This window comes from Narcine bancroftii, chromosome 9, assembly GCF_036971445.1.
Source record: "Narcine bancroftii isolate sNarBan1 chromosome 9, sNarBan1.hap1, whole genome shotgun sequence".
Classification (NCBI taxonomy): Eukaryota; Metazoa; Chordata; class Chondrichthyes; order Torpediniformes; family Narcinidae; genus Narcine; species Narcine bancroftii.
This window is the reverse complement of record NC_091477.1, coordinates 43,565,696-43,585,648: the sequence shown is the minus strand read 5'-3', so window position 1 is coordinate 43,585,648 and position 19,953 is coordinate 43,565,696. Positions and strand designations below refer to the sequence as shown.

The 19,953-nt window shown below is 38.9% G+C and overlaps 1 protein-coding gene across 3 annotated transcripts in view; it reads right to left on the bottom strand.

Annotated features, from left to right (window-relative positions):
- Nucleotides 1-1,553: 1,553 nt before the first annotated feature.
- LOC138743473 (lateral signaling target protein 2 homolog) overlaps nucleotides 1,554-19,953 on the bottom strand; it is a 47,833-nt gene continuing 29,433 nt past the window's right edge. For 2 of the 3 annotated variants that reach the window (XM_069898900.1, XM_069898898.1), the window contains 9 exons: nucleotides 19,341-19,430; nucleotides 14,728-14,817; nucleotides 14,199-14,300; nucleotides 10,737-11,504; nucleotides 9,487-9,638; nucleotides 7,550-7,669; nucleotides 6,940-7,047; nucleotides 6,090-6,193; nucleotides 1,554-3,927 (listed from right to left, as the gene is read on the bottom strand). In XM_069898900.1, the coding sequence (XP_069755001.1) occupies nucleotides 3,796-3,927; nucleotides 6,090-6,193; nucleotides 6,940-7,047; nucleotides 7,550-7,669; nucleotides 9,487-9,638; nucleotides 10,737-11,504; nucleotides 14,199-14,300; nucleotides 14,728-14,817; nucleotides 19,341-19,430 (1,666 nt within the window). In that variant the 3' untranslated portion in view covers nucleotides 1,554-3,795. Of the gene's footprint in view, nucleotides 3,928-5,450; nucleotides 5,575-6,089; nucleotides 6,194-6,939; nucleotides 7,048-7,549; nucleotides 7,670-9,486; nucleotides 9,639-10,736; nucleotides 11,505-14,198; nucleotides 14,301-14,727; nucleotides 14,818-19,340; nucleotides 19,431-19,953 lie in introns of all 3 variants that reach the window. The other variant, XM_069898899.1, reaches the window with a different exon arrangement.

The following is a 19,953-nucleotide window of genomic DNA, read 5'->3' as shown; positions in this document are numbered from 1 at the left end:
AAATCCCAGATTGTCCTTTTACACAGACCAGATTCCAGGGTTGACACCACACCTGCTGCCAGAAAAAATGCCAGCATTGGAATGACCCCATCATTCAATGTTGGTGCTTTTGAGACAGCAGGCATAGTGCAAAAAAAGCTGCAAACATCCCGGAACAAAGCAGCTGTGTAAAAGTTTCTAGTGATATAACTTTTTTTAAAAATTCATCTCATCTCCCAGCAACTTCATTTACTGCAATATTAGCTATGTCCTTCTTCCTCAACTCTGTTACAAAGCATTCATTAGGTACTCCAGCTCTTCTCTAGTCACCATCAGTGCTGTTCTTGATCCAAATAAACTGAGACCTTGCTACAACATTTGCACATTAGAAAAGGTAGAAATGAATAAAGTCAAGAGGCTCACTTTTTGCAGTCTGATGCAGATAACTTAAAGCACTATCTACTTCTCATTTGCTTCTATAAAATGACCATTATATAGAAACCAACTTGGAGTTATCCATGACCCAACTGCTGAATATCAGAAAATAATGAAAGAGACAGCCAATGGCCATTTTTTTTGTAAAAGAGAATGATTTTGATTTAATAGTATCATGAAAAAACTACTTATGCAGTGGATGAAGCAAATAAAAAAGTTTTCAGTGTACAAGTAAGGAATTCATATTGCAGCTGGACAAAACTTTGGTTTGGCTGTTCTTGGAATACTGTGTGCAATTATGGTTAGTCCATTACTGGAAGGATGGAGAAGCTTCAGAAAGGGTACAGAAAATATTTACCCATTTGTTGTCAAAATTGGAGCTATTGAGGGTGAAGAAACTTGGGATGTTTTCTCTGGAGTGCCAAAGGCTGAAGGTTTATAAAATTACAAGAGCCAGTCAAAATCTTTCCTCCAACCACCAAACCTGGATAAAAATGTCATGTACAGGACATGCATTTAAGTGCAGGGTGGGGGGAGGGGAAGGGGAGGGAGGGAGAAGAATGACATTAAATAATAGTGGGTGCCTGGAACATGCTGCCAGAAGCAGATACAGCAGTAGTATTTAAGAGGCTTCTGGGTAGACATATGAATGTGTGGGAATAGAGGGAAATTTTAAAAAAATTATATAAAAGACATACACCATGGTAGCAGGCCATTTCGGCCCATGATTCCATGCCGCCCAATTAAAACCTACATCCCCGATATGTTTCGAACGGTGAGAGGAAGCTGGAGCCCACCTCCCCCCCCCCCCCCCCAGGGAAAACCTACACAGACAGAGGGAGAACATGTCAACTCTTTAAAGACAGCGCAGGATTCGAACCCTAATCCCAATCATTGGCCCTGTAAAGGCATTGTGCTAACCTCTATGCCAACCATGCTGCCCTACATGTACAAGGAGCAACATTTTTGGGCACCACATTTTTTGTAAGCAGAGACATTGGCTACTCTTGTGCATATTCTTTGTTTATCTTAAATGCCAAAAAGTTAACGTCATTTATATTTTGGCCTGTGATTACAAAGAATTACTTTTTCTTACAAGAGTGATAAGTTTTGCATGCTTAAGCAGCAGACAGTCCATCTTTCATTAGGCAAGACATTTATTTTTGGTAACTCAAAGCACTGTATGATTTAACTCAAATACACTCCTTAAAAATATTTAATTGGAGGAAAAGTTCCGGTAAATCCAGGCGACATCAAACCCTATATTTTCTGATCAAAGACAATGGTGGAATTGGAGGTCTTTAAAGAGAACAAAATTGGAGTATAATCCTGTATTAGGTTTTTTTCCCCCAAAAGTAAAGAAAGATTATCCATTTAAAATAATCCAGAGAAATTAGTGCACAAGAAAACAGATGGTAATAAATTATTGACAGTAAACATTAACAGTTTCCATTCTCTCCAAACAGGAATCATTCTCATACATCAGGAATTAACACAATTTGTATCCTACATTCAGGGAGTGGAGAGATTTTATTCAAATAACTCATTCATTATCCAGTTGTCCCATAGGCATGAAAAGGTTACCTGACAGAAGTTTCAAATTAAATACAATTTTTGTGTGTAAAAATATTAGATTTGAGGTATTTAGCAGCACTTTTGGATACTTGTCCTAGAGAGCATTAATCACAGATGCAATACTTTAGCTCAGAAAAGACAATCAAGGCAGTATTCCATTAAAATATCATTACACCGTCAGAACTGTCATTTTAAGATGTTTCCATCTGAAGGCAAAACTATTCCAAAATATTAGAAAGCTCACCTTAACATGAAGCAAATAAATAATTATTCTTACACTATTTGAGATCTGTATATACAAGTATTGCTTCAAATTTTACAAAGCAGGAAATCAAAAATTTAAATACTTAATGTATTCTGCTTGTAACCAGACAATTGCAATGAAAGTACAATTTAGAATTAAATTTGAAATTTAGTTTCAAACACCCCTTACAGCCACATTAAAAAAAAAAATGAAGTGCATTGAATAACATTGAAAATTTCCCCAAGCTTTTGATAGACTTTTTTCTGGTAAAGTTTATTGTGGAAAAAGTGCTTTTCCTTGAAGAATACTCATTATGGCTAAGTTTCAAATCTGAAGATTTATACACCACAATTAAATTCAAAGGAATTGCAGTAAGGTTTCTGAACAGCATTAAACTTGCCTTGTATCAATTTCATTTTAAAGCATTAAACTACCTTCATTTACAAACCAGCCCAAATTTAAGCACGAGCTAGTGCAATGTAAATTCAATGCTGTGTCCAGTATTGATCTCAAAAATCTTTTGAGAAGAGTGCAAAGTTCAGCAGGTTAATTCAATCCACATCTCCCTTATGAAAACTGGCAGAACAAAGGCATGGTCAACACGGCAAGATATTTTTCTTCAATAATCACATCCTAATCAATAAATGAGCACAATATCATTTTCATTCGATTAGTGAAGACTGCTCAGTTGACAAACAGTTAGATACATCAGTAAATAGTAATAGCCATTCATGTGTGAGTTTTAGATCCTTCACTGGGGCATTGTAACAGTTGCAATGACAATAGTGGTTGTATGTACACAAACAATACCATATTATCCAAATTACATGCAGCAAAATCCCCACAGAAGAGTTTGCAATTTTATGAAAAAAACCATAATCAAATCATGTTGCTTTTAACTTCATATGTATTCAGAAATACCAATAGTAGTTTACTGAAAATTGCACAAAGGAAAACCTTTCATAATTATCATTAATTTTCGTTCCAGGCACAAATGAGCATACCAACGTTTCCTCCTGCTATGACCAACAGGTCATTTTACAGGGAGAACATGGTCATTGAAGCACCAAGCTTTGCAGCATTTTGTTCTAATTTATGTTATCTGACATTAGCAGTTCACTTTTATTTTCTACAGTTGTAATAATGCCCATGAAGATATATACTTAAAAATAAAATTGCATGAAAAAAAAATTGGACCCCAGGAAGATTTGATGCTTTCCTCCCTAATTGCTAATTGCAATATAATTTGCTTAAGTTGATCAAACAGCCTTGTCTAAATTCTCTGATCGCCTTTCTTAAAAAAAATTTAAATAATTGCCAATTTTCTTTACCCAATGGGAAGAAACCAACACATCTCAATGACAAGCCACTCTTTTTATGCCAGAAGGTGCTCCAGAAATAATTCATATTAGCCGTTCTTCATAGATTTGCATTGAAATCAGAGTCAGAATTGCTGGTGGCAAAGTTGATCTAATGAAAGTTTTCCTGTTAGGACATAGGATCCATATTGCTGAGGACTAATTCCAGAACTCTTGCAAATCTGTCTGCACTTTAATACCAAGCTAACACACAGATGTGCTGGAGCAGAAGGGTGGGAGGTGAAACGTGTAACAGTGTGAGCAGACACGTACTGGCTTCATCTGTCCATACCAAGGTAGTGGAGCCGACTGAGATGAACAGCGGGAGCAGAAGATCTGAAACAAAACCAGATCATGGAAATTCAGCTTTCCTTGATAGAAAACCATAGACAACACTCTCCTTTTCAAATTTCTCAATGCACAAATTAAAATCAGATACAAGAAATACTACAGTAAAAAGATATCATTCACAGAGGGAGGAAAAGAAACAATTCATTACATTGAAATCAGTGACATTTTGTCAGACAAACATAAATGTATTAATCTATAAACAGGGTTGGCTAACCTTTTAATTGTTACAGTAGACACAGCACAGAAACAGGCCACTTTGGCCCACATGTTCGGGGGGGGTGGGTGTAGGTTAGTTGGGCAGCACGAACTCAGGGGCTGAAATGGCCCATTCCCATGCTGTATGTCCAAATTAAGAATTAAAAGGATGGCCACCCCTGCTCTATAGCATTCTAAATTGTGATGGAAAATTTGTTTTATTATTAAAAGTTTCAGATTCTGGACACTAACAATCTTTGAGTCACAGTAATCAGAGCTCATACATCTGTAGCCAAGAGCCATGTGGTCAGGGTCAGTGATCTCCTTATTGTAGGGAGGGCAGTTACAGGAGAATCAGAAGTTCTTGAGAAACACAATGGGCTAAATCACACACAAGATATTCCGTGCAGAGACCAGCTCCAGCTATAATTCTGTGCTGTCACACTTCTGTCCTGCAGATGGAGAAGCTCTACAAAGTAGATTAGGCTGCACATAGCAACTTGGTTTCAGGTGGTGAAATGCAGGACCCACGCTGTGCTGTTGGAAGAGTCCAACATCAATTTATATTCTTCATTTATAGAATCAGTAATAGATTTATAACATTTCACATGCAAATTAATAACTACTGAGAAATAACCCTTCTCAATAATTAGAAATTACATAGCTTGTTAATTAGGTCAGCAATCCCACTGAAATGAGGCCTTGCTGGATTAGCTATCAGAAAGCTCAAAGGTGATGTATAAGCATGTCCCTGGCTTGTCTACTCAGGTTTGTCAGAATGGTTCCAGGGAAAAGGAAATTCAAGGATAGACTAGAGAACCTTCAAGCAAAAGGTGGCTGAGCAACTCGGCCAGCCAAGCCACTGTCCCACCGCTCCAGTAAGTTGAGTTCAGTCCTGACCTCCTGCAGGGTCTGTGTGGACTTTGCACATTCTTATTGCGACCGTGTGGATTTCCTCTGGCTATTCTGGTTTGTGCCACATCTGAAAGATCCAACCATTGGAAATTACCTCCAATTTATTGGTGGGGAAAAGAGAATCAAAGTAATGCGAGGAGAATAAAATTGGATGTAGGATGAGTATGAGGTGAGCTGAAGTGTTCATTTCCATGCAAAACAATTATGATTTTAAGGTTGAAAGGGTCATGGGTTGAAGTGATATAGCTTATATAGAAATAGACCCACCATTCAGTGACCAAATTTCAAAAGTACTTTGCAAGCACTTGTGGACTGATTCATCAAGACTCGGCTTGTTGCTGAGATTCACTGCTCATTGCTCTTGCCTGCTCAGACCTACAATTAACCCATAACCCTACCCTGAATTATGAAGGCAGAACAAGGTGACCTCTCGTGTCAGACCGACAAATCTCGAGGTGACAGCAGCCAGTTTCAGAAGGGCCTGTTTCCAGTGGTCTCTGGGAAAATCAACAACGGACTGAACTGTTGGAGAAAACAGTCAAAAACTATTCAAAAATTTATAATAAAACCAGTAATTGAACAGATTAAAATGGTTTTCAAACTCATTTAAATGCTTATCATTTGTACCCCAGTCCTCTGGGATGCAGTGGAGCAGGGAAAGATCAGATTCACTGGGATCAGACCTTCATGACATTTCACGTTTCAACATGTGCATGCAGAAGTCAAAGACATTGATTAGCTATGAGCCAGCAATTTCCCTGAACTCTATCCTGAATGATCAATGTTATATGAATGTTTGGACTGTGACGCTGCCAATAAAGACCGAATTTCATGACTTGTTCATGACAATTCTGAGGTGGTCAAACATGCAGCTCAATTTAGTCAGGAATGGGTGAAGGTTGTGAAATTGTAAATCTCTGCCTTTAAAAAAGTGGAAAATTGCCTGAAGTCAGTTAAAATCCAAAATAGATTTTTTCTGCCCGTTCCCCACAATGAAAACCTGATATGCAACCCTAATTCTACACAAAATCCTGTACCTTTCCACAGTTCCTGCAGTGATGCCGTCTTCTGATAATTGTAAATGGTGCTTTACAAGACATGCATTGATTGCAGGCAGAGTCAGCTATCCATTCTGGAGGCACTGTGTTGGAAAAGAAAACATTTACTTCTAGAAATGCTCAAAATACCTTGAATGAGAAATCCATTTCTGAGATAAAAATACAGTGAGATAACTTTTTGGAAAATGCTACTTTTCAAAACTGCTTAAGTTTATTAGTCAGTGGATGGTTTGGAATGTGTAAAGATGTGATTGACCTCAATATCTAGCTGTTTGCACTTCCCATTGTTTATAATACGTGCAATTAATTTATTGCACATCAAGTCTGTCATCTTTCTTTTAAATTTAGACATACTGTACAATAACAGACCTTTCTAGCCCAAAGGCCTGTGCTGCCCAGATACTTTCCTTGGCTTGGCTTCGCGGACGAAGATTTATGGAGGGGTAAATGTCCACGTCAGCTGCAGGCTCGTTTGTGGCTGACAAGTCCGATGCGGGACAGGCAGACACGGTTGCAGGGGAAAATTTGTTGGTTGGGGTTGAGTGTTTCCTCCTTTGTCTTTTGTCAGTGAGGTGCCCAGATACAGTACAGTACACAAATTAATCTACGTACCCCATACATTTCTTCTGGAATACCCAGAAGAAACCCATAGACACACTTAGAGAAAATAAATTCATTTACAGACAACACCAGATTTGAAGCAGATTGGCTGGCACTGAAACAAAATAAAATGGAAGAATGCATTTTCACCCAGTTATTAAAAGATGATTATGAATATTATACCCTTTCAATTGCAAATAGTTTTTAAGAGGTCAGCCATTTACTATACCTTCTGGTTTGGCTCTGTTTAAATTGGAAGTTCTAGCTGAATGTGAGTGGGATTGCTGACACAACAAACAATCTTCCAACGGGGGCTCTGCATTAACAGGCTCCTCCTCTGCAAAGGATAAATCACAAACACTATTCAAAGGATTTGTCAAGCTTAAAACATTTCTTATTCTTTCAATAAAATTACTATTCAATATAATGTAGGACATGGTATGTAAAGTGTCAGAACCTGGGCAATTGTTTCTCCACGATTGCTTTCCAAATCACAGAAGTTTTTATTGAAATTTGTTTGAATAACTTTCCAACTGCATCTCTACCTGCACAGTCCAAGCATGAAAGTAGCCCTGGGCTTTGTTTTGGTGATCCTTCTTCATATGGTGACTTCAGGTTTCACTGTTCTATTCCCACTTGCCAGCAATTAGGGAACATTTGAAATTTTCACTTTGCGCCAAATGACATGCAATAATTTGAATGTATTTCAATAATGTGCGTCGTCTCAATGTTATCTCCGATACAAGCTGTGAAATGCATAGAGGCTTTTCAATCACTCTACAAGAAACTGCAGTCTAGACAGGGAGGTGCAAGGATGTAGACCACAAAATCTAGTATACCTTCTTCCTCTTCAATTACATCTTCATTCTTTTCTGGTGTTGACATCACAACCTCAAAAACAGTTTTTAGAATCTGCCGCAGGTCTCCTGCAAAGTTGGTCTGAAGTTGGTCAGCTACACCTGTTCCAAACAGAATGGTAACTCTAGTAAGTGAATGATAAGACCTCTGAACTAATCTGGTATTTTATTGGCTACCATATTGAAAACAAAAAAAAAGTCCTTCAGTTGTCCAATTCTGGAGTTTTCTTTGGGTAGGGAAACCAGTTAGATAAGTTCTATGCACAAGACAGGTTTATTGCAATAAAAATAGTGAAATCCAATTTTTAAGCATCTCTCAACTCAAACTAACCATTTTTGGTAATGGATACAAATCTATTTATTTTGCCTTGCACTACAATTCTTTCACAATTGAATAGTTGTGCTTGGTGTTTCACAAATTTCCATCTCTCTAAACCTTTCCAAATTCCGAAGGTCCTCAACTAAGCCTTTCTTTTATTATGTTGCCCTTTAATCATCCAGGGAATTGATTTAACCTTGCAACTTGTACTTGCAAGTTTAAACCTATTCCACATCACAGTTCGCATTTCTTTGAACTTCTTCAATGATATGTGGACATTGTTTTGCTGCATCAGCATTAACCAGAAGTAAAATCTCCCACTTCCCTTTCGAAAAACTACAAAGATTCGGATTACTACTGGATAAAGGTTTGTGTACCTTTGCACACTTAACCAATCCATTCTTCACATATCAAGTCCAAAACTGCTTCTCCTCCAGATAGAAGAAATCTATTCACTCAAGTAGTGAGTGCGATTCAGACTTTGCTCACCCCAAATTAGATGAAAATTAAGATCTTCTGTTCAAATGACATGACTTTAATGAATATTTAATTTGTGCTCTGCCACTTCACAACTGATACTCAACCACTAAAATACATTTCCATACTCGCTTCTTTCACATTAATGTAGGACCATACTTAATCAACATTGCTACTTCTCCCACGACCATTTTTACATACTCCTTAGTTTTGTATGAAGTTTCAAGCCTTAAATCATCCTGCAACCACAAATCAGTCACAGCCACCCTGGCATACCTTTCAAGATTTATTTTTAAAAAATTCAAATTTTTTTTCCATTCTGCTCAATGTAAAACTATATGCTTATTTGAACCACAGATTCCCAATTTTCTGCTCAACTTAAAATATTATATATTCTTTAGTTTTTCATTTATTGTGTAGTGCTTACCATCCATTCCTTTCCATTTGTTTAAAAATACTTATTATTGTGGCATTCATAATTCCTACCTCACTTTGATAGCCAAAAGCCCCACATAAATTTTAAATGACTTTTGCATGAATTTTCAAAAGTTAATTTAAATAAAGAGGCAGCTAATGGATGCCATGTTTCCTTTGCTTAGTATTTCCCACTAACCAGGTATCTTCTCTGGAGAATATTTGCTTTAAATAAACATTGCATTGGCTCCTGTATATTAATGCCATATCTCATTGCTTAATTGAATCATAAAAATAAAATTAAATACTTGTACTGATAAATGTTCTTGAAATAAGGGTAAAACATAATAATTATTCATCCCCAGCTGCTTTGCAGTGGGTAAACCAGGCAGAAAATGCACAAGAGATTAGTTTTTAAAATCGGAGTCCATCTGACATTTTCTTAACATCAGCCCTTAAATAATCAGTTTTGTCAAAGGTTCTCATCTTGGTGAGATTAGAAACTCATAAGGAATTGAGGAGACAAACCTTCAGGTTTTCATTTCCCAAACGAGAAATATAATGACCTTTAGGAGGCTATTGGAAAGAAGCCAATGAAGCACAACAAATATTTGGGACTCTAAGCATGAAATATTATTGCTCATGTCATACATGTAAAATAAAGTCATTTGTAGATGAATTTGTTCCAAATCAAGGACAAGCAACATACCTGAGATACAAACAAAGAGCCGGTGAAGCATGTCATTACTGTTCCTGTACCGTGATAGTATTTCCTCTCTTACTAAGGCTTTCATAGCGTGCACTGCTTGCCTTTCCATTTCCCAATCCACAGTATGAGACTCATTTTCTCCTTCAACAAATCTGCCAGTAAAGCAAACGTACACATAATGAATCGTGACTTCGAGTTACGGCAGGACAACTCAACTTGTTGAATTTACTCACCTATTGCAGAATTTATTCAGTTTTGTGAAAGGACAGACCAAACTCTGGTACAAACAATCCCAACATTATGGCTGTGGGTGCCATTCACCCTTAGACTTTTCAATCTTTACAAAAAGTAAGGGACAGAATAAAAATCTCTTGGAATTTGACAATTTTGGATTTATAGAAAATCAACGTGGACCATTTTCTAGAAAAGCAACCCTCACCCCCCAACATAGGGATCATCTTTATTATTCTTTCCAGTGGCATCCATCAATACCTCAAATTTCAAATTTTATTAATAGAAAGAGTATGTAATGGGTTATAACTGGTATTTAATGCATGGCTTAATACACAAAATAAGCATTGAACCAAAGCAGTTATTAACCCATTCTTTCATTAATCAAGTTCTCCAATTGCCACAATGTATATTTTATTCAAGGTTGCAGAAAGAACTTTGTTGTCCTCGTGTGCATATCAACAAAATGTTTATCATGTTAAGAATGATTAGATCTGAAATCAGTATGTTCCTTGAATGTTATTGTTGAAATAGCATTTGGTACAACAAATAATTTTAATAATTAAATTCAAAAACATTCTGGAGAAGCTGTGGGTGGCACAGTGGTGAGTGCAATGCTTTTGTGGCGCCAGAGATCAGGACCAGGATTCGAATCCAACAGTCTATATGGAGTTGGTATGCTCTCCCGGTGTCTGCGTGGATTTTTTCCAAAGGGCTCCGGTTTCCTCCCACCCTTCAAAACGTACCGAAGGTTGTAGGTCAATTGGGCAGCATGGACTCGTGGGTCAAAATGGCCTGTGTGTTGCTGTGCTGCATGCCTAAAGTAACAAATGTTAAAACTAGATTGTGACTGAAGACTCAAAATTCCTTTTGAGTTGTTAATTTTTTTAAAAATCCACACATATCCAACTTTTCATGCTAAAAATTGGACCCAAATTTAAAATTCTTTTTGAGCTGTCCACAATTCTTTCTACAAATGGAAAGAGTTATTTCAAAAATAACATCCCAAAATCTCTCACCTGCCATTATTCGATGATGTACTCGAGATGCTTCTGCTATTGATGTTCTGTTCCAGACTTGCTCCAAGTAATGAGACAGCCCCAAGTTTGCTCTTTTCATTGTGCTCATTAGGACAATCAGCATTTAAGGAATGAGAAACACCATCTTCTTCAGATGTTGGCACATGGAATCCATCTGGAGTATTAGGAACATTGATGGTAGCCATTGTGGATGTTCCTATTGTCTCAAGCTTATCAAGGAACTCTGGATGGTCATTTCCTGATAGAGGGTTGTTGACTGTAGCATAGCACTGCACACTATTGGAACCCGTCAAACTCTCACTAGAAGACAAAGATGACCTGGGACTATCTGTGAAGATCATCTCATTTGGATTCTGTGCATCCTCCCGTGTACTGACATTCACAATCCACCCAAACTCTCGTCCCTGTATTACATTCTCTCTATTAAGCACAACATTAGTACTTTCCAAAGGATGTTGCATTTCATTTAGAATGTGCTTGACCGAATTAGATGCACTTGAGGTAGACTGGTGGCAAGGTGGTTCGTTAGGAGCTTGGTGGAAGAGTTCCTCTGGATCATGTTGAATAGGTGAAACTCCACCAGTATTCATTGGTTCATCAGGCATTTCATGATGCAATGTGGTGTTGTGAAGAGATTCAAAACTGGGAAACATTGAGTGGTCATTGAGGAAATCCTTTGATTCTACAGCACACAGACTCTTCTCCAATATAGAGAGCTCTTCTTCTGTGAGGACGTAAAGCAAGTCCCTGTGAATAAAATAGAATATTGTGCTAAAAAGTAATTTTACAGAAAATTATGAAATGATTATGTTTATAATCAGGTATATGCCCAAGAAAGCCTAAATAATTATTTTCACAGGCAGGATTCAATATTCTTTTAAAATGCTCAACCAAACCTTTTGATTTTCACTGACAAAAAGGAGCCAAATTTCTTTCCTAAAGAGAATGCTGATATTTCATTTAAAATTACAACTTCTAGATTTAAAATGGATTTGAATGTTAAGGCAAACATAATAACCATCATTCACTTTTTGATACAGCTGTATTTTCTCAGAAGTGTATTTACCAAGAGGGTTTGGTGAGGGATGCATTCACCTTTGTAGAGATTCACAAGGAACACACATCTTCTACTGTTGGAATGCAATCAATTGGTGCAAGATAACCTTCAGTTTACCATAAACTTGCTAGTTTCAGTGCTGGTGTCTGTGATAGAAGGTTATGCTTTGCACATTTCCAAGTCTAAGATTATCTGTGCTCAAGCTTGGTGCATCTACAAAGTCTTAGAGAAAGGGCCCAGTTTAAGCCCATTGCATAAAGCTGTGTGGAGACGGGTTGGCTAATGTCCAGAAATGTTGGCTTGAGGCAGTCGACATTTTACTGTTCAGGGAGGAAAAATTGATGCTGGGCAATGCCTGAATAGAATGTTTGCTCTTGTACAAATCAGGCAATTCAATTTGTTTTTGTTTAGGTCAGCCCCAACCAAAGATCCAAGTGCAGTCCGAAGCTAAAATGACGCTCGAGCCCCAGTGGCCAGCCATTACTGCACAGCTGCTTGCAGGGGCTTCAGGGGATTGAAAGGAGCACGTTGACAAGAGCAGAATCAGCAGTGCCACTGGGATGAGCAGGGTGGAGGTGCCCAGCTGCAGAGGGTACAGAGTTCACAGCATCCATTTCATTCTTCGCAGTCCACTTCCTTCTGTCTGATTGCTTCACCCACATTAATTCTGCTTGGCAATGCCAGGCTGACCACTGTTCTTCAGCACTGGCAGAACATGTCTTCTGCCCAACCTTTAGGCCCCCTTTGGGATCTATAACTTGGCCAAGGTGCAACATGGATACCCAGTTCCACAGCTACCTTGGAAGGCCATTGTCAGTAGGGGTGAAGAGGGAACACAAAAATTCCCAGATACAACTATACCCACAAGTCAGGAGTAGGTTTCATCACTTGGGCCAGGACTCAATGTCCGGAACTCTTCACAAGTGGGTAAATTGCCTGAAGTATTTTTTATATAAATGGTGTACATCTCACTATCATTCAAGAAACAGAAATTTCTTGAACTGGCCAGTGAGCAGGGGACACTGGTCGCAGGCATAGAGTTGATTAATATGGTTTACGGAATATACAGGTACCAAGAACAGATACTACAGAATTCACAAGGAACAGTACAGATTTGAGAGCTGATCCATCTGCATATCTTGGTAAGATGAGATCAGAGACCTACTAAGCATTCTACCAAAATGAAAACACAAACCTAGCTGATACCTACACAACCAGTTCCAGCAACTTTCAAAACAACACTCATCACTTGGCTCATTGCACAGCATTGTGGCTGAGCAGGTAATGCATCTCTCACTGGAATAGGCACATTCTCCCTGCAACTGTGTGGACCTCTTTTGGGTCCTCCAGTGCCTTCTTGCCTACCATTAATCTGTCGTTACTAAGTTATTATATTCCTTCCAAGTATCCACAGAGCAAGTATGGAGTTGGTGCGCATGCCAGAAATTTAATTTACTTGAAAACTAGAGATTTTTAGGATTACTCAGGGCTGACATGGACACAATAAGATGCTTTGCAAGGCTGTGAGAAATATGAAAAGGCACTTCCTGATGCCAATTAGGAAGATGTACATTTCCCCATCTCAGGTTTCACATCAGGCAACCCTTAGTTCCAGAAACATGTTGAACGAGACAGTTGTGGAATACCCTTTCACTGTGCATTTTATAAAAATAGAATAGAGTTGAAATTAATTCACAGGGCATTGCTTTCTTCAGTGTGAAAAAATTGAAAATGGATCAACCAGGGTGAAAAACAAGCCTACTATTTCTGAATCATTTTGCATCTGAGCTAGCATTTCAGTCAGATCTACTCATTCATGCTCAACAGATTTTCTTTATCTTTCACTACTGGGATCGTGCCATTCTTCATACAATGTTCCTTTGGATATTATGGGGAAATTAAATCAACTGGCCCTCAAAGTTTCCATCATTAGTGGCTCCAGAGACAAATGTGATTACAGCTGTGCTGGATTGAAACCTCAAAATTGTGTTTCACACATGCCTTTTATTCATCATGTCCTCCCCCTACTGCATTAAGGTGCCATCACCTCTCCTGTACAAGTTGGAATAGTGGGGAAAAAAAAAATTCAATCAACTTGTCCAACCCCCGGGATCCCAACCCTTCCTCCGCCATGTTGGCCAACTTACCTTGCATACTGATCCATCTCCAAAGCCCTATTCCTCCACTATGACTGCTCTACCTTTCTCCCATGAAATCAATTCTAGGTGCAAAGTTATCAATTATGAAATTTTGGTGCACCCTTCTAATATCCAGAGGACTTATGAGTGAGCATGTACAAAGGAAGCCAGTGACAGAAATTCTAATTAGTGCATCATTGGAGTGACAAATACATACATTTGAAGTAGTCATATTTAAACCCTTACCTTATTTTTTGCAAGAGGGCATAGAAAGGTTTAAAAAGCAGGGACATGTCTTCTGGCTGCTGCTCCAAGTTGAGAGGTCCTTCTGGGTAGATCATCAGCCCACTGCAGAGGGAAAAAAATGTTGTTCATGGATTGGAACAATAGGTATCATTTTGATTTAACTGAAGTGGCAAATTACTTAAAAATCAAGGTATTTATCATTAGTCAGTATTGCTAAAACATGACATTTGTCAGCTCATTGCAACAAATGAGTGCATTGAAACTGAGGCAGGGTACAGTGTGCTAAAGTGACTTCGTATCATATTTAACAGTATTAACCACTTAAATTTCTGGGCATTTCTCCCCCTCCACACCACTACCCCCCACCAAAATCAGATGCCAGCTCACATGCAGTAAATGTTATACAGCCACTGATTGCATACAAGAGCTTCTTAAACAAGAGCTTCTTAAACAAAACCATCTACACCACCCCTTGCCCCCCCACTTCCAAAACACTAAAAAAGATCCACCATTCACAATAGTTTCTTACCAAATGATAGCAAGGCGGGGAATGGTGAACATCAGTACAGGTTCTAAGCCATCAATCATCTCTTGAGTCAAGTAACCCAATTTCAGTGCCCTGTCATGTGGGAAAGGAAATAGGACAGGTGTTAAATTCTCTCTTCAAGTAATGTGGTCGACATCTATAATTATTTGGGGTCAGACTTGTTATCACTGACAAGACTTTTAAGTGATCCAAACTCTACAGCATCATAAACACACGAGGGGAAAAAAAAACCAAACTTCGGTCATTTGGCCCATCAATTCAGCTCCACCATTCAAATCATGGCTGATCTATTCTTCCTCGAATCCCATTTTTCTGCCTTAAGTTTATAGTCATCTGATTGCACAAGTATAACCTGATTTTGCAGACAATGATCCCAGTAGATCACAGTGATTTTGGGGGTGGGATGGGGAAAGGAAGGGATCCTCTCTGCCATGCATGTTTCTGTGGATTGATGTCCGATCCATTTCTCTGCAGCAACCATAGCACATTGACGCAGCCGGCCTGGACCCCCCCCCCTTGACAATATGGTGGCTGGTAACCTTACCCGTTAGTCTTCTCAGGAAGTGCAGTCTCTGACAAGCGAGGAGGTGGACACTCGACAAGTGACCTCCAAGGAACTTGGTGCTCTCTACTTTCTCCACAACAGAGTTGTTGATGTGTAGTGGAGGGTGGTCATTCTGGTCCTTATGAAGTCCACGACCATCTCCTTTGTCTTGTCTACATTGAGATACAGGTTGCTTCTCATGCATCATAATCACAAGATTTTTCCATCTCTTCGCTGCGGTGCAACTCATCATTGTTGCTGGGTTAATAGCATGAAGAGGAGTGGGCTGAGCACACAACCCTGAGGTGTGCCAGTGGTCAGCTTCATGGTGCTTGAGGAAGTCAGAATCGAGTTACAGAGAGGGAATGTTGAGTCCCATCAGTCTCTGGGGAATTATCATATTAAACACTGAGCTTAAGTCAATGAATAGCAAGCAGTGTGGCATACGAGGCATTTTTCTGCCATCACACTCCACCCCTCCCCCTTGGGGTCGAAATCACATGATGCTAGTGCTGTGGGTGATGGACACAATAATAAATTTGGGGTCAATGCCTGCAAATGCCCCCCTTGGCATCAGCCATGACGGAGGAAGTCAGTGCCACAGCGCAGTAGTCATCGAGGCCTGTTATTGTTCCCATCTTGGGTACCAGAATGATGGTGGCTGTCTTGAACCCTGTAGGAACGATGGACTGCTGCAGTGAGGTGTTGAAGACTTCCATCAATTAGTTTGCGCAGACCTTCAGTACCCGACAAGGTGATGTTGTCTGGTCCCACTGCCTTTCGTGGATTCACCTTGGATAGGGTTCTCTTCACCTTAGCTGCAACCTGTTTATTGGGGGGCATGGAGCTTTCTTTGGTGTCATCCTGTTCTTCTCATCCAATTGTGCATCAAAATGTTCAGTTTGTCTGGAAGGGAGGCGTCATTGTGCATCCTATCCTGTCCTGAAGGCAGCATCATAAACTGTGAGAAGGGCCCAGGCCTCTGCATCCAACCATGGTTTCAAGTTAGCCCTGGTTATGAAGTATTTGATCTCTGACATCCTCAATGCACTTGCTGATGTAGCCCGTCACTGTGCTAATGGACTCCCTGATGATTTCATGGCCGTTGTAGGTGGCCACCTCCCTGAAGCCGCTCCAGTCCATGGCCTCAAAGCACCCCTGTAGTGTTGCTGTGCCTCCCTACCACCACCACCACCTCCCCCCACAATCCAGCCACGTCCTAATCACCCTCTAAACTGACCAAGTTTACTTTGCCAGTGGTCAGGGCAAAGTGCAGTCTTGTATTTACCAAGGATGCTAGTATACACCTAATCCAACCTTCTCTCCTCTGGTGGAGAAGTCAACATACTGTTGAAACGTTGGTAAGACTGGTGTGATTGAAGTCAGCAGTAACAATCATGGCACCATCAGTATGGGAAGTCTGAGCTTCATGGCTTCGCCCTGAAGGTGGGAAGTAGACTGTGGCAATCACTGTGGGGGAAAACTCCATATAGAAGGGTCTACATTTCAACAGCAGGTACTCTCTCTCTGCCGAACAGAAGGACTTCAGGGATGTTGGTGCATCAATTCTCATTGATGTAAATACACAGACCTCCTCTTCAAGTCTTGCCAGAAGCATCCCTATCCTGAAGGAGCTAAGGTCATCCAGCTGGATTGCTGAGTCTGGAATGATGTCCTGGAGCCACGTTATGATTCCATGAGCCTCATCCCATATCCTTATCCATTGCTTAAAATACACCCAATAACAGACTCCTCAACTGTTTGGAACAGATTCCAAATACACCACCCTTAAATTTCTCTTCCCCCACATTTTTCCCCACGCCCCCCCCCCCCCACCATCTGTTCTAAAGAGGTAGCTTTTTATTTCACTCCTGGAAATCTTCCCCACTTCTAGCCCTTTCAATATTTCAATTACATACCACCACCCCTCCCCCACCCTTCTAAACTCTAGTGAGTATTAGCACAGCCATTACCCTTTCATGCACAGGATCATTCTTGTAAACCTCCTCTGGACCCTCTCTAATGCGAGCACATCCATCTTTAGATATTGGTCACAAAATTACTAATAATACTCCATGACCAATGCTTTATAAAGTCTCAGCATTAGATCTTTGCATTTATGTTCCTGTCCTCTTGAAATGAATGCTAACATTACATTTGTCTTCCTTAATATTGACTCAATGTGCAAGTCAATCTTCTGGTAATCAAGCACAAGGATGCCCAATCGCCTTTGGACCAGTCTTCTGAATTTTCTCCCCATTTAGAAAACAGGCTTTTCCTTTATTCCTTCTACCCAAATGCATGAACATACACATCACCGTCAGGTAAAAGATGAAACCCTTTTGGAAAGAGACCTGAAACAAGTGAACATCTGCCCAACAGTTAAATTGCAACAGACAATCGACAGGAATTTCGGAGGTTAATATTTTGCCAGCAATCTTTCAACTTTATCATGTTAAAAGTATAGTTTATAAAAATCAGATACAATATCAAAAGTGTAAAGTTTAATTTTCATAAGACACGAGCCCTATTCATGGATTACTATCATAATTTCAAGAATTAAGGTGTTTGGAAGCCCGAGTCTCACTGTCTAGTTCTGGATGTCGTCACTCGGTTCATATGTATATTATTTACATAATCGAACCTTGTTTAGAGGGAGGGGTTTGATCAGGTAGGTTCCCCCCCCTTTCTTTTCTTCGAGACATATTAGATAACTGGGAGTTTAATTGAAAATTGTAAACCGATCATATTACAGAAGAAAAGTTAATCTGAGATGTACAAATTCCCTTTTTAATAAGGGAATTTTATTTATGAAATGCTTTATTTTTTTTTTTATAAATATTATTGTCTCAGGTCTATTTATGTGTTTATACTTTCCTCTTTACTAGAGGTTTATCCTTTATTTCTTTTACTTTTCTTTCTCTATTATTTTTGATGCAATTATGAAGACTGTGTCAACTGTTAATTCAATCTAATCTTATATTTAATGTTTTGGATAAAATTAAGAAATAAATTGTGGCTATGCTTTTGATTTAAATGTTAAGTATGTTATACATATAGGATTTATGGGCCATTCACTATATTAATATGTATGTTTTTATTAAACAAAAAAATTCAAGTATATAGCAGTACTCACTGTGCCATCTTGGATTCAGAATGCATTCTAATAAAGTTAACATTTAAAAAACTTACTGAATACTATTGAATGCTGTGTATTGTGCACGTATTTGCAACATAAATTTACTACAAACAGAACAAAAGCCAGGACATAAACCACTTATAAAAAGGTGGCATGGTTGCGGCAAAGAACTGGATTAGAGGTAAATCCACAGGGTCTAAAGAGAGTGTTAGCATTTGGCTTTCAATGTTTTAACAATGTTCTTAAAAACAAAACTGATACAAGACATTGACTTAAGGATGTCCAGGGAATTTCACAATTCTCTCATTGTTTAGAGCTAATGCTTCAGTATCAGAGACAAAGGTTCAATCCTGAATCTGAGTACTCTGTGTGGAATTTGATTATTCCACTTGTAACCACATGACCTTAAGTTAAAGAATTTTATGTTGCCACATTAAGTGGCTGTTGTAAACAGCCCTGAAGAGTGGAGATGAGCAGTAGAATTTGGAGGGAAGTGGATTGAACAGAGGGAGAAAAGGGATGAGAGTAAATGGATGGCTAATGGTCACTGGGCTAAATGACCATTCTCTGTGCACATCTAGGATTATGGTTTACCCCATCCAATTTTCTCCATTCCCCTTGACTACATGATCTTTGCAATACCTAGTATCACATGTGGGGAAATAAACTATTAATGAAGAATAAAACATTCAGATCCAATCTTTCAAATTGGCTCCTGCACTATTTAAATAAGGGACAAAAAGTATATATACATTTTTAAATTTCATGTTGACACTCAGCAAACCCCAGATGATCCAACTCTCAGGAGTTTAGCAAGCTTGGTGATGGAAATTTTTAATACTCTGTTCAGATTAAACCTCCAGGAGATGAGAGGAATACAAAGAAACATGAAAATTCAGTGGTGATACTGACCTATCTATAGTTTCACAGAAGAGGACAACAATCTGTTGTTGATTGAAAAGCTCCTCAGGAGATTTGATGGGGACCACTGCAGAAACATAGCTGGAATAATGGTAACAATTAAAAACAGGATTCAATTGACATTTAACATTGTTTGAATACAAAGTTAATTTGACAAGAACATTTTCCTCCAAGTTTTTTTATTACAAAATGATTGGTTGCAGTGCAACAGATTTGAAAGCAAACCAGATTATACAAAATGAATGCCAAAACCATCAAGCTACTTAGCCATTGTTTGGTGGGTAATACAGTTGTCCCTCAGAATAAAATGTTAGCCTACTACAATCAATTAATGTTGTGATGCAAATTGAACTTCAAATGCTACCTCTAATGTCTGAAGTTTAATATTCAGATTCAGCAAGGTTAAAAATAGTTTTAATGTTTCATTTCTCAAATTCATTTTCTTTTCATCTACCAACTAAATCTGACACAACTGAACAATTTCTCTCCCCCCTCTGTCACACTGCACAAAGCGAAAGATACTTCATAGATGGAAATAAAAGATTGTTGATGCTGGAGTCTGGACCAAATGGTTTCTCCTGGGCCACACAGCACTGAGCATTTG